Source organism: Theropithecus gelada, chromosome 3, assembly GCF_003255815.1.
Source record: "Theropithecus gelada isolate Dixy chromosome 3, Tgel_1.0, whole genome shotgun sequence".
NCBI lineage: Eukaryota > Metazoa > Chordata > Mammalia > Primates > Cercopithecidae > Theropithecus > Theropithecus gelada.
The window spans coordinates 19,312,239-19,327,209 of NC_037670.1; the positions used below are offsets into that span (position 1 = coordinate 19,312,239).

A 14,971-nucleotide genomic window follows, 5' to 3' on the forward strand; every position below is an offset into this window, starting at 1 on the left:
GAGACGAGAAAAGGGAAACCTGACGGGTGGATGGAGCGGCCCTGGTCATCTGGGGAGGGCTGGGGGGCGCTGGCCATGCCCATCTGCGACTGGGAGCCCAACCCGCCAGCTCTTCCTGGCTGAGTCAATGCACCCTTCATCTACTTGTTTTTGTCTAAGTTGTCTAACAAACAATTCAACACGTGATTTTTTGTTTTGTTTTTTAAGACAGAATTTCGCTCTTGTTGCCCAGGCTGGAGTGCAATGGCGTGGTCTTGGGTCACTGCAACCTCCACCTCCTGGGTTCAAGTGATTCTCCTGCCTCAGCCTCCCGAGTAGCTAGGATTACAGGTGCCCACCACCACGCCTGGCTAACTTTTTTGTATTTTTTTAGTAGAGACGGGGTTTCACCGTGTTGGCCAGGCTGGTCTCGAACTCCTGACCGCAGGTGATCCACCCGCCTCAGCCTCCCAAAGTGCTGGGATTACAGGCCTGAGCCACCGTGCCAGGCAACACAGAGTTTCCTTGAGTGATCAAATTTAAGCTGGAGCCAGTGCGAAGCTCTGGAAGAATTTTACAGGGTTTATGGAACACTTCACCAGTCCCTGCTGGCTGAGTGACCTGAGTTTCCAATCCCTTCACTTCACTTCGCTCCCGGAAACCGCCCTTGGAGATCAGAGGCCCTGCAGGAGGCACCTCTGCACCGGGTGTTCAGAGCACGCAAGGTGGTCACGCACCGGCCGCTGCTTCAGACGTGGCTTAGGAGGCACTAAGGATGGGTGGGTGGCACCTGGATGTCCCGGATCCATGGGCCAGGAAATGGAAGGAAAGCTCTTTAGAGCCCCATTATGGGTAGGGAGGCCCAAGCACATCCCTTTAACCTCACGGAAACGGGACAGACGGGGTGACCGCCCATCTGAGATAGCAGCTCGTGTTCAGGCCACTCTCGTTCAGGAAAACGAATGTGATCAAAATCAAGGGGCCAGATCCCGTCGCTGCACTGAACCAGACAGTGGCCCCAACTCTTCGTGATCCAAACACGAGTGTCTGCTGAGGGTCGGCAGAGCCCACGCCAGGGAGCACCATGAAGGGAAAGCAGAGAGCTGCAAGCTGGGGTCCTGCAGGACGGGTGCAGGGCAGGGAACCTTCCAGAGAACAAGCATGGGAGAGAGTGGACAGACAGATGCTGAGCGGCCCAGCCCGCCCCACCTGGTTAGAGGCCCAACAACAGATATCCTGACTTCAACCACTGACCCAGCGGGGCAGGCAGGGCGCAGGCCCAGGCGTGCCCTGTGCCAGTGAAGAAGCCCGCTATGCTCAGTGAACATACAGCAAGCAAACAGACACACTAGACACAACGACAAAGAACGCGGATACTGAAATCGCCTGGGTGCTGAATGGCTGCGTTAAAAACCCACAGGCAGGATCACTTTTGGGTTCCTTCCGCCTCTAAATTCTAGGCTTCTGGACTGGTCACAGTGGATCTGTTCTCCATCCACTTGATCCGATGTCCAGGTCTGTGGGCTGCAGCTGCTGCTGTTACTATACAGCTCACGGGCTCAGTGGTTTCTAGATTTCCTTTGTTTTTTGAGATGGGGTCTTGCTCTGTGGAGTGAGTGTAGTGGTGTGATCTCAGCTCACTGCAGCCTCCACCTCCTGGGCTCGAGTGATCCTCCCACCTCAGCCTCCCAAGTAGCTAGGACTATAGGTGGGTATCCCCACACCCAGCTTCATTGTTTTATATTCTGATTACAGATGGTGGGGTTTCCCCATGTTGCCCAGGCTGGTCTCGAACTCCTGGGCTCAAGTCAGCCACCCACCCTGGCCTCCCAAAGTGCTGGGATTACAGGCGTGAGCCACTACACCCAGCCTGGTTTCTACATTTTTAATGGTTAGGGGGAAAAAGTCAAAAAAAAAAGAATGGTACTTTGTGACACATGAAAATTACAGAAAATTCAAATTTCAGTGTCCACAAATGAAATTTTATTAGAAAATAGTCATGCATGGCTGGGCATGGTGGCTCATGCCTGTAATCCTAGCACTTTGGGAGGCCAAGGCAGGTGGATCACTTGAGGCTAGGAGTTCGAGACCAGCCTGGACAACATGGTGAAATCGTATCTAGTAAAAATGCACAAATTTGCTGGGTGTGGTGGTGCACACCTGTAATTCCAGTTACTTGGGAGACTGAGGCATGAGAATTGCCTGAGCCCAGGAGGCAGAGGTTGCAGTGAGCTGAGATTGTGGCACTGCACTCTAGCCTGGGTGACCTAGTGAGACTCCATCTCAATAAGAAAAGAAAGAGAAGAAAAAGAAGAAGAAAAAGAAAGGAGAGGAGAGGAGAGGAGAAGAGGTCATCCTGTTTGTACACCTCTTACCTGTGGCTGCTTCTGTGCTCTAATGCAAACAGCTGTGGCAGAGCCGTGTGGCCGGCAAAGGCGTAAATATTTATCTACTATTGGGCACTTTACAGAAAACATGTGGGTCCCCTTTTTCCTTCCTAATAAGGTTTGTCTTTTTACCCCTGGACAGAGAAGTCCCACCAAGTTAGACACTTAAGAGACGTGGGCCTGTCTTCTGGCTGGATAGGAATAGCTCCACTCACCACATTTTTAAATCACACACATGAGATTACTCACCATCGAGCCTTCGCCATCCCACTTGTCACCCAAGACTGGATCACACACTGCAGAGACACAAGGACATCTTTTCAGCAAAGGCTACAGCTGACGGGTAAGAAACCCTCAACATTTCTTTCTTCTTTTATTTTTTAGACAGGGTCTTGCTCTGTTGTCCAGGCTGGAGTGCAGTGGTACAATCATGGCTCACTGCAGTCTCGATCTTCTAGGCTCAGGGGATCCTCCTGCCTCACCCTCCCAAGTGGCTGAGACCACAGGCATGCACCAGCACACCCAGCTAACTTTTAAATGATTTGTATAGATGGGTTCTCACCATGTTTCCGAGGCTGGTTTTGAATTCCTAGGCTTAAGCGATCCTCCCACCTTGGCTTCCCAAAGTGCTCGGAATACAAGCGTAAACAACCACATTTGGCTTTTTTCTTTCTTTTTTTTTTTTTTTAAGCTGCCAAGTGGAAGTAGATATCTTTTTTTTTTTTTTTTGAGACAGAGTCTCGCTCTGTCGCCCAGGCTGGAGTGCAGTGGCCGGATCTCAGCTCACTGCAAGCTCTGCCTCCCGGGTCTACGCCATTCTCCTGCCTCAGCCTCCCGAGTAGCTGGGACTACAGGCGCCCGCCACCTCACCCGGCTAGTTTTTTGTATTTTTTTAGTAGAGACGGGGTTTCACCGTATTAGCCAGGCTGGTCTCGATCTCCTGACCTTGTGATCCGCCCGTCTCGGCCTCCCAAAGTGCTGGGATTACAGGCTTGAGCCACCACGCCCGGCCGATATCTTCTCTTTTTTAATTTAACTTTTTAATGTGGTAAAAAATATATACCATAATCTTTGCCAGTTTAAGCATATTTAGGTGTACAATTCAGGGGCATTAAGCGCATTCTTGCTATCGTATAACTACGACCACTCTCTACCTCCAAAACATTTCACCTTCCCAAACCGAAACTCTGTCCTCATTAAACACTCACTCCCCATTTCCCCTGCCCTAGGCCCTGGTAATATCTAGTCTGCTTTTTTTTTGAGACAGAGTCTCATTCTGTCACCCAAACTGGAGTGCAGTGGCATGATCTCGGCTCACTGCAACCTCTGCCTCCCAGGTTCAAGCAATTCTCCTGCTTCAGCCTCCAAAGTAGCTGAGATTACAGGTGTACGCCACCAGACCTGGCTAATTTTTGTATTTTTAGTAGAGATGGGGTTTCACCATGTTGGCCAGGCTGGTCTTGAACTCCTGACCTCAGGTGATCCACCTGCCTCGGCCTCCCAAAGTGCTGGGATTACAGGCGTGAGCCACCACGCCAGGCCTTAGTCTGCCTTCTACCTCGATGAATTGGCCTATCATGGATATTTCACATAATGGAATCATGTAACAGTTGTCCTTTGGTGTCTGGCTACTTTCACTGAGCATCATGTCCTCAAGTGTCATCCACACTGCAGCGTGTGTCAGAAGTTCCTTCCTTTTCCAGAATGAGTAATACTCCACTGTATGCACGGACATTTTCTTTGTCAGCCATCACTGGACACAGCCTGTATCCACCTTTGGTCACTGGGAACAATGCTGCTACAAACGTGGGAACACGCACATCCGTCTGAGGCTACCTCGGATCTATGCACAGGGCGGAATTGCTGGTCATGTGGTGTCCGTGTTCCGCTTGTTGGGGAACTGCCAACGTGTTTTCCACTGTGGCCACAGCCTTTGATACTCCCAGCAGCTGTGTGTGAGGGTTTCCGCATCCTCGCCCACACTTGCTATTTTCCGTGTGTTTGATGACAGTCATCCTAATTGCTGTGAGGTGTCATTCATCACTGTTTGTCACCCAAGCAGGTGCAGCGGCTCCCTTCCTCTTCCTGGCCTCGAGCACACACAATCCGGGCCTTGTACATCTGTCCCGACAAGCGCTTTCCCTTTGGGCAACAGTACACAGTGTGGCAAACTACGTGCTGGGCCAGGCCTGCCCTCCGGCCACCCGGGAGACCTGCGCCCCAGAGAGAGCCTGTCTGCAAGGTTGGGTGACGCTGCCCCTTCTCCCAGGCGGCAAGATGGACCCAGCACTGCCTGGCCTCTAAGGAAAGATCGATCTAGGCAGATGCCCCAAAGATTTGGCCACTCCCTAGCCTGGCCCAGCCTGGGTAGGACCCTGTCCTCCCCCACTCCCTAGCCCTGGACCTACCTGGGGTGTGGCCCTCCCCTCCCCTACTCCCTAACCTGGCCCTGCCTGGGTATGACCCTGTCCGTCCTCACTCCCTAGCCTGGTCCTGCCTGGGTGTGGCCCCTCCCTTCTCCAACTCCCTAACCTGGTCCTGCCTGGGTGTGACCCCGCCCCTCCCTTCTCCAACTCCCTAGCCTGGCCCTGCCTGGGTGTGGCCCCTTGCCCCCTCCGCCTTTAGGGTCAGTGGAGTCACACAACGGTGCTGCCTGGGCCCCAGGCCTTCACACAGCAGCCCTGCTATATGAGCACACTGACACCCCTTCCTGTCTCACACCAGCCACACAAGACACCAGGGTCACCTGCAAACGCTTCTAGCCCAGTGGACTTCAGCAGGCCCACATCTTCAGAGGCCTGGCAGACATAGCTCACTGTCCCGGAGAGGCAGGGCATGGAGGGGTGCAGAGGAGGAAGGAGGCTAAGACGTCCCTTCTCGGGCTCCCACGCCAGCCCTACCCTGTGTGGGGCCACCCAGCCAGACCCGAGGGTGGGCCCCTGCCTACCATATACCAGCCTGGGGTTCTGCTGTTTCAGCTCCCGCACAATGTCCACCACCATGGCCAGGAACGACTTGTCCCTCGTATAACCTTGAGGGGGAGAACCCAGGTTACCCTCAGAAAACAGGAGACTCACCACGATCAACGGTGGCACAAAGAAAGAGAAGCACCAGTAGACCCTGCATGGGGTGGCGGGGGAGGGAGGTGGGTGCAGGCGAGGTGTCCCCCCAGGACTCAAGGTTGGGGGGAGGGAGGTGGGTGCAGGCGAGGTGTCCCCACAGGGCTCAGGGTTGGGGGGAGGGAGATGGGTGCAGGCGAGGTGTCCCCACAGGGCTCAGGGTTGGGGGAGGGAGGCGGGTGCAGGCGAGGTGTCCCCACAGTGCTCAGGGTTGGGGGGAGGGAGGCGGGTGCAGGCGAGGTGTCCCCACAGTGCTCGGGGTTGGGGGGAGGGAGATGGGTGCAGGCGAGGTGTCCCCACAGTCCAAAGATACCGAGGGCAGACCCCGAAGCATTTCCCAACAGAAACGCCGTGCTTCACAGGAACGAGCCCACGGGCGAGAGGCGAAGGAGTAATCTTTCCTTTGTTTATATTCCTACTTTCAGTAACAAGCATATGACACTTTAATTTAGTCTTATTTATTTTGACACGGGGTGTCATTCTGTCCCCCAGTCCAGAGTGCAGTGGTTCAATCACAGCTCACTGCAGCCTTGAACTCCCAGGCTCAAGCTCCCACCTCAGCTTCCCGAGTAGCTGGGACTATGCCCAGCTAATTAATTTTTAAAAAATTTTTTGTAGGCCGGGCGCGGTGGCTCAAGCCTGTAATCCCAGCACTTTGGGAGGCCGAGACGGGCGGATCACGAGGTCAGGAGATCGAGACCATCCTGGCTAACACGGTGAAACCCCGTCTCTACTAAAAAATAAAAAAAAAATTAGCCGGGCGAGGTGGCGGGCGCCTGTAGTCCCAGCTACTCGGGAGGCTGAGACAGGAGAATGGCGGGAACCCGGGAGGCGGAGCTTGCAGTGAGCTGAGATCCGGCCACTGCACTCCAGCCCGGGCGACAGAGCAAGACTCCGTCTCAAAAAAAAAAAAAAAAAAAAAAAAAAAATTTTTTGTAGAGACAGGGTCTCGCTATGTTGCTTAGGCTGGTTTTGAACTCCTGGCCTCAAGCGAGCTTCCCTCCTAGTCTTCCTGAAGTGCTGGAATTATAGGTTTGAGCCCCTGTGCCTGGCCTTATATATGACCTTTAGACATGTAGAGAGGCTGGGTACCATGGCTCACACCTGTAATTCTAACACTTTGGGAGGTTAAGTGTTTCCCCTAACTGTTTAAAAATGTAGAAACTAGGCTGGGTGCAGTGACTCATGCCTGTAATCCCAACACTTTGGGAGGCCAGGGTGGGTGGCTGGCTTGAGCCCAGGAGTTCAAGACCAGCCTGGGCAACATGGCAAAACCCTGTCTCTACAAAAAAAAAAAAAAAAAAAAAAAAGCTGGGCGTGGTGGTGCATGCCTTTACTCCCAGCTACCTGGGAGGCTGCAGCAGGAGGATCACCTGAGCCCGGGAGGTTGAGGCTGCATGAGCTATGACGAGGCCAGTGCACTCCAACCTGGGCCACAGAGTAACACCCTGTCTCAAAAATAGTAATAATAATAATTATTACAATAATAAACATGTATAGAAATACAATTTTTTGTTTAATCAGAAAGTTGACAAAAGATGCCAGTGTACCAGGTAGCAGCCCGTCACCTGAGTGTCCCACCCATCTGTCCTGCCCTGGTCAGCATTCCCAGCACCCTGCCTGCACCCTCCCCTGGGCACCGGAACCCCAGTGTGGCCACAGGAGTGGGGGTGACTTGGCACAGCCAGGACAGTCATTGTCCAGGCAGGCACGGCATGGCCAGGACCCCCAGGCTACCGGGGGTGTGATGGTGGCTTGGGCACGCCGAGGCCCTCCTTGAAGGAGCAGGGACCCGAGATGGGCCCAGGGTGGGGGTGCTCTGGACCTCCCTGAGCCCACCCTGGCTGGAGCGGGGTCTGTAGTCCCCTGCAGCAGCTCACTGCGGCACCCACCTGTGAGCACGTAGTCATATTTATTCACGTTGTTCAGCTTCAGGCCTTCGTACAACTCCTGCAGCTCATCTGAATTCAGCACTTGGCCCTTCCAGTGGGCATAGCCTAGAGGCAGAGGAAACCATGGGGGCTCAGACACAAGGGGGCCAGCTGTGGGGTCACGGGCCTCCCTCAACACCCGCCCACTCTCCCTGAGGCTGCCTGGTGGACGGCTCCTCCCCAAGGACTGGCACAAGGCCAGCAGGAGATCACCAGGCACAGTGCTTGGCAGGTCCCGACAGCTGTCCAGACCGGACGCCTCAAGCCCCCGTGAGCTCCCTGACCCTACACTGTCAGGGATTGTTACTATGGCCTCAGTGGCCCCCACCCTCCCACTGCCAGTTCCTGTGGGAGCTGCATCCCAGGTACAGGCAGGGTGTGCGGAGACACACACCAGCTCACGGCTGTGTTGTTCCCCCACTGCTGTCCAGAATGCCCCGGCTACAATCTCCCCACAACGCCACAGCCTCTTGTTTCCCAGAGTCTCCTGCATGAGCTCCCAGCTATTCAGGCCGGGGTGCTCGGCCACCGGCCACTGTCACCCGGACACCCTGGCAGGTAAGGCTTGTTACGACCCCACCCCAACAAGCTTATTAAGGTGCAATTAGAGCCAATCTTAGATCAACTCCTGAGCAAGAGACAAATGTGAATGAGAAAGAGGCCTCAGCCCAGGTGTATACAACCTGCCCTTGGCCCGATGGGTAGCCAGGGTGAAGTGTCCACCCCAGGCAGACAGGCATATCAAGGTGTGAGGACAGATGCATCGGCTTCCTGCAGGCGGGACCACCAGTCCCCTGGGAGCCCTTCCTGCACTGTGGGACCCAACCACAGCTCTAGCTCAAAGCATGCTCAGGGGGCAGCCATCCACACAAGGTGGGGTCCACCATGGATACCCCACATTTGCCCATGAGAAACGCCTCACATTGAGGGGCTCCTGGCCTTCTCCCACGTGCATCATCCTCTAACGCATGCCTTTTTCAGCAAATAAGGAAAACTCTGACGTATGGATTCCTACAACAGCAAAGTCCAAGTATCACGCACTGGTAGGTCACGGCCAGCCAGCTCTGAGCCCATGCACCATGCTCTGTGGCTAAGATCCCCTGAATTCCCACACCAGAGGACGGCTCCATGGCTCCTGCCCCTGAGGGCCCTCCTGCGTACCAGTCACTGGCTCCCACTGGCAGGGACGCCTTTGGCTTTCCCCAGGAGCCGTCGTACGGGAGCACGTGTGGCGCAAAAGTACTGAGACTGCCATCAGAAGCAATGCTCCAGGCACGGTGCGGCGTCTGGGGTGTGCATCTGGGGGCGCCTGCCCTGTGCTCTGCCCGGGACACCAGAGTAGACGCACTGAGGGGTGGGTCTGCCAGAGACCAAGCCCCTGATGGACTCCGGGTTAACAGTCACTGCGGGTCAGGAGGGGCAGGGGGTATCCACCGTGGGCAAGGTCAGTGCCTCACACAGCAGCCTGCCCCTCCGGTACAGGGTGTGTCCTGGGGAGGCTTCTGCCAGGCCGGGGCGGGGTTTGGGATGAGGGGTAGGAAGAGGGAGGCGGGCAATGGTCCCTCCTGGTCCTTTCTGCCCTCGGATTCTGAGTATCTTTCCAAGCAGGATGGGACTCACCACCGCTGCACATGTGCTCCTTTCCTGGGGAGGTGACATGGCCTGGCTTTGTCCCCACCCAAATCTCATCTTGAATTGTAGTTCCCATAATCCCCATATGTTGTGGGCAGGACCTAGCAGGAGGTCATTCAACCATGGGGGAGGTTCCCCCATCCCGTTCCCGTGATAGGGACTGAATTCTCACAAAAGCTGATGGTTTTAAGGGGCTTTGAAAACCCTGGGCCCCTCACTCTGCACTTCTCCTTTCTGCTGCCATGTGAAGAAGGACGTGTTTGCTTCCACTTCTGCCATGACTGTGTTTCCTGAGGCCTCCCCAGCCTTGCTGAACTGTGAGTCCATTAAACTTTTTTCCTTTATAAATAACCCAGTCTCAGGTACACCTTTATTAGTGTTGGGGACCAGCCTCAACACCACCCGTAGGGTACCCAAAGTCCGGTGGTGACAAAGGAATGAGAAGAGACAGGTTAAGAGTTCATAAAGGTGGGGCTGGGCACAGTGGCTCATGCCTGTAATCCCAGCACTTTGGGAGGCCGAGGCGGGTGGATCATGAGGTCAAGAGATCAAGACCATCCTGGCTAACACGGTGAAACCCTGTCTCTACTAAAAATACAAAAAATTAGCCGGATGTGGTGGCGGGTGCCTGTAGTCCCAGCTACTTGGGAGGCTGAGGCGGGAGAATGGCATGAACCTGGTGGGTGGAGCTTGCAGTGAGCGGAGATCACGCCACTGCACTCCAGCCTGGGAAACAGAGCGAGATTCCGTCTCAAAAAAAAAAAAAGAAAAAGAAAGGAAGAGTTCATAAAGGTGGGAGTCAGGAGGCCAGTTGCAAAATGGAGGCTGCGAAAGGCACCGAACTCTGGTGTCCACACTATTGGGTACAATCACTTAGATCTAAGAAGCAGACATTCAGGGCGAAACGGTGAAAGGGAGGCAGTATGTCACAGGCATAATCTATAGCAATAGTGGTTTAAAGGAATCTCCTTTGTGCTCAAACAGCATATCTTTAACTTATCAGAGAGTTAGTGGGAGTGGCTTAACCAGCAGCCTGCACGTCTGTCCACATTCCAATGCTTCAAAGGAGTGTCTTCCTCCTTGAACACAGTATTTATAGATAAGAGAGCGGGTCTCGCTCTGAGCATAGGAACATGATGGCAATTAGGAGGCTTTCCTCCTCAGAGGCCTCTTGTGGCTTTCCACAACTTATTGTCCCATATTTTTATGGCCAGTTTATACAGGTGCCCCACAAGCCCTTTTCCCAACAATTAGCAGTGTGAGAATGGACTAATAGAGGGTGGCATCGGGAAGGACTGCAACCAGGTGGCTCCAATTCTCCTACTGTCCTGGGCACTGGGTCCAAGGTCAAGGCGTCTCCAAGGCTGGTTCCCGAGGCCTCTCCCCAGGGCTTGCAGACAGCGTCAACTCCCTGTGTCCTCATGGCGCTGTCACTCTGTGTGTGTCTGTGTCCTCATCTCGTCTTCTTACAAGGACCAATCAGCTTGGATCAGGGCCCACCCAGAGCCCTGATGGCCTCTTTTAACCTGATGACCTCTGTAGGGGCTCCATCTCCAAATCCAGTCCCACTCTGAGGTGCTGGGGTTAAGGTTGCAACATGAGAATTTGGGGGGATGTAATTCAGCCACAACAGCCGTGAGGAAGGGGAGACGTCCAGCACTTGGCCGGGTCTCAGACACAGGCCCCAGGCTCCTCTGAGGCCCAGCTTCCTCTCGAAACATGGCGTATGGTCTTGAACCTCTCGGTGGCCTCCTGCCCACTGCGGGAGGTGGGATGAGCCCAGAGCCCACAAGAACCTTCTCAAACAGGGGACGGCACTTGGATCTTGTGTAGAACTCATTCCATTTACAGATGAAAAAACAGAGGCCAAACAAGCGGCTCCTTGGGCAGCCCAAGGAGCCTGGCGCTCCGTCTGACCCCAGCCGGCCAGGGAGTCCGCGCCATGCCTGGCCCCTCGCCGGTGCCCATCAGCAGGTTCCTGGCCCTGGCCTTCTCCAGTCCTGTGCGCCTTGTGTTCACACCAGCTGCCCCTTCCCTGCAGCAGGGACCACCAAGCCCAGCAGCAGGTCACCTGTCCCACCCGCTCCGGCTCCACACTCCAAAAGCCAGGACAGCGCGACCCGTCCACCTGCTGACCTCCAGCTCCGCAGGCTCCTTCCCAATGCCCTCAGGCCAGGAAGCTCAGACAGGAAGCTCCAGGAAATCCTCTCAAAGGGGCCATTAGGCATGCTGGCCTCAAGGCAGAGGCTCTGCCAAGCCTGGCTGCCCTGGGCTTGGGAGGCACAGCTCAGAGTGTGGAAAAATGAATGGGGGTGTGGTGTGGCCTCAAGGAACAGGGGCCCAGTCGGGGGAAGGTGCAGAAGTGCAAGCAGCAGCCCCGAGGCGGCGAGGTCTGCACCAGGTGGGCTCTGCAGGCACTTGGGGGCTCGGCTTTCCCACCCCTCCTCCTGCCTAACGGGCATCACGGAACCAATGACGCAGCTTATGTGGAACACTCATGTCCCCGCCGGGAGTCTGGCTTTGTGGTCCATCCCAGGCAGAAGCTGCCCACATGACCACCCCAGTAACAACCCTGGGCAGGAGGGGGGCGTGGTGGCGCACACCTGTAGTCCCAGCCACTCGGGAGGTGGAGGCAAAAAGATCGCTTCAGCCCAGGAGGTCAAGGCTGTGGTGAGCTGGCTGCACCACTGCACGTCAGCCTGGATAACAGAGACCTTGTCTCTACAAAAGAAAAAAGAAAAGACTGGGCGCGGAGTCTCACGCCTGTAATCCCAGCACCTTGGGAGGCTGAGAGGGCAGGATCGCTTGAGCCCAGGGAGTGCGAGACCACCCTGAGCAACATAGTGAGACTCTGTCTCTATGACAAATAGGAGAATTAGCTGGGTGTGGTGGTGCACACCTGTAGACCCAGCCACTTACGAGGGTGAGGTGGGAGGACCTCTTGAGCTCAGGAAGTTAAGGCTGCAGTGAGCCACGATCGCACGACTGCACTCCAGCCTGGATGACACAGCGAGACCTCGTCTCACAAAAAAACAAAAAAACAGAAAAAGGAAAAAGAAAACCCTGGGCAGAGTTGCGAATGAGCTCCCTGGCAGCATCCCCCCAGCTCCCTGCCAAATGAACTGCAGCCTGTGTGACCCCATCTCCAACTCCTAGGTGCGCACTGGAGAACTGAAAACATGTCTCCCCCCAAAACGTCTAGACACACGTTCACGGCAGCAGGTTTCGCAACAGTTACAAAGTGGAGAGAGCCCGAGTGTCCGCAGGGCTGCCTGTGGCTGAGCTCACGTGGCCGGTCACACAGGGCGTGAGCTGCGTCCTGGGCACGCACGATGGGCCACGTGGCAGGAGGAACAGGAAACAACGCGGCCCCCCAGACAGCCCAGGGAGTGCAGCCCTGGAGCCAGGGTGCCCAGAGCAGAACAGCCCCTACGATGGGTGAGGCCCGTGGCGCGTGCAGAAGTCTGTCTTTGTGCACGATCAGGCCTAGTAAAATGCTTCCTGGAGGTGAGTTTGCTGAAACATAAGCACCTCTAGCCATCAGACAGAGGGTGGGGGGAACAAAAAGGAAAAACAACAACAAAAAAACTCAAAAAACAAAGAGTGCCTCCAGCTCCGTCGAGGTCTGTGGAATAGACAGTGTCATCACGAGCACTGCACTCACAGTGGGCAGCACGGGAGCCCAGAGGGGCTGGGGGGCTGCGTGGAGGAGGCCGAGTCCCCTGTCCTACCACCAGCTCCCGTGGCACCCAGGGCAGGTGCACGACGCACCAGCCTCACTCCCCAGCAGCACAGCGTGGCAGGGGCGAGGGAAGGGGAGCAGGCAGAAGGGCCCCAGTGCAGGGGAGAGTGACGCCTGCCCTCCCTCCCTAGGGAGTTGCCCCTGAGCCACAGAGACAGCGTTAGGGAAGCTACGCGGGGGCCTCCTGATCAGGCCGCACAGACAACTGACCCCGAGAGTGTAGGTACAGGGTGCCGGGAGCCAGCCCACAGCCACAGATGGAGCTGGCTAAGGGGTCCTAAACCAGCAGGCCCCCCATGGCATCTGGAGGAGGCTGGAGCGGGGGCTCCCAGGAACCACAGGCCGGACCCTGTGGGAAGGGACGCCCCCAGGCCGTTCATCTGGTTCTGCAACTGTGGAGGCTCCCAAGCACCTGGGGTCCTGTCCTCATCCCAGCCCTCTGACGGCAGGCCAGAGACCCCTTGTGTGTCTCGGGACCCTCAGGTCAGCCAGCCCACCTCCCACTAAGAAGCTTCCACCAAGCCTGGAAGGCAACACCAAAGCCCAGGGCGCTCCCCGCATCCTGGAATCCACGCAAGGGCAGCTGGGTCTGTGAGGATGTTGAACCAGCACTCGCGGAGCACAGCACGGTCCCCAGAAACACACCCAACACCCTGCTTCCGTGTCCAAGCCAGCCAGCTCACTCGCTGAAAAACAAATCCTAAAGGAGGGCGGCGAGAGCAGCCAGGAAGAACATGTGGGTGGGTTCAGGGAGGCTCCTGGAGGGCCTGAGTCTTCGGGGACGTCTCCAAATCTCATAGCACCCAGTGTGCCCAGCAAGCAAAGGCAGGAAGGGGTTCCAGCGAGAGCTGGAGCCTGTTGGTCTGCACCACCAAGAGCTGCAGTCTGTCTGTCTGCACCGCCAAGAGCTGGAGTCTGTCCGTCTGCACTGGCCGAGCAACCCTTTCCTCTCACTTAGCATGTGTCACGCCTGCCTCAAGAGAAACCACAGCACTTCTTCCTGCTCCCAAAGGTAGGGGCCAGGGCCTCCCACATATCCCATTAATGCTCTGCCAGGCTGTTTCTGGGACGTTCTGTGCTCCCAAGGTTCCACCTGGGTTCAGAGAAATTTCAGGAAAGGCGAGGTGGGGTTTCAAAGAACAGAACAGCTTTGTTCTCCTGCCGACGAAGCTGTATAGGCACCACAGAGAGGAGGGAGGACTCCACGCACCTTCACCTCCAGGCCATAGGGCTGGGGGCATGGAAAGCATGGCCTGTGAGGGGCTTCTGAGGCCGGTCACCCTCAGTCCCCTGAGCCAGCAAACTCCTCAGCGTCCCAGTGCGTGGAGACAGATGCACACACGGGCCCCGCAGCACTGCTGTTAACAGAGAAAACCCAGAACCACCTACACGTCCCCCAGCACAACCACCCCACGGGGCACCCTCCTCAGCTCCAGGAGGCAGGAACAGGCACCGCGCAGGCAGGCGACAGCAGGAGTCACACCGCTGTGCTCTGAGTCAGGCCTTGGTCCAAGCACTTTACGCAATTTACCTATTCAACTCTGGCAACCTCACGGCAGCTGTTAGGATTGCCCTCCTGTTTTACAAAGAAGGAAACTGAAGCACTGAGAGGTTCTGCCACTGGCACTGGGTCATGCAGCCCCAAAGCAGCCAAGCTGAGTCAATACATCCTCACTCACAGGTGAGGCCACCCAGGCCTGCGCCCTGATGTGCTGTGCAGGCTCTGCCGAGCGACGCCCGGGACTCCAGGTCCCTGTCCACATGAAAGCCCCATGCCTCACACCCACACTCCGCCCCGTCCCTCACTCCCGCACTCCGCCCCGAGCCTCACTCCGGCCCGTCCCTCACACCCACACTCCGCCCCGCCCCTCACTCCCGCACTCCGCCCCGCCCCTCACTCCCGCGCTCCGCCCCGCCCCTCACTCCCGCGCTCCGCCCCGCCCCTCACACCCGCACTCCGCCCCGCCCCTCACTCCGGCCCGCCCCTCACACCCACACTCCGCCCCGCGCCTCACTCCCGCACTCCGCCCCGCCCCTCACTCCCGCACTCCGCCCCGCCCCTCACTCCCGCACTCCGCCCCGCCCCACACCCGCGCTCCGCCCCGCGCCTCACACCCGCGCTCTGCCCCGCCCCTCACTCCCGCACTCCGCCCCTCACTCCCGCGCTCCGCCCCGCCCCTC

At 56.6% G+C, this 14,971-nt stretch overlaps 2 protein-coding genes across 3 annotated transcripts in view; both read right to left on the reverse strand.

Annotated features, from left to right (window-relative positions):
• PDXK (pyridoxal kinase) overlaps positions 1-14,971 on the reverse strand; it is a 42,521-nt gene that overhangs the window by 10,364 nt on the left and 17,186 nt on the right. Inside the window, exons 3-5 of one of the 2 annotated variants that reach the window (XM_025378984.1) lie at positions 7,378-7,482; positions 5,314-5,397; positions 2,616-2,662 (exon numbers count right to left, since the gene is read on the reverse strand). In XM_025378984.1, coding sequence (XP_025234769.1) covers positions 2,616-2,662; positions 5,314-5,397; positions 7,378-7,482 — 236 coding nt within the window. The remainder of the gene's footprint in view (positions 1-2,615; positions 2,663-5,313; positions 5,398-7,377; positions 7,483-14,971) is intronic. The other variant, XM_025378985.1, reaches the window with a different exon arrangement.
• Positions 11,064-11,579, reverse strand: LOC112620424. The gene is given in 3 exon segments (XM_025378986.1): positions 11,064-11,359; positions 11,362-11,497; positions 11,499-11,579. Coding segments are annotated over 3 exon segments (513 nt in total).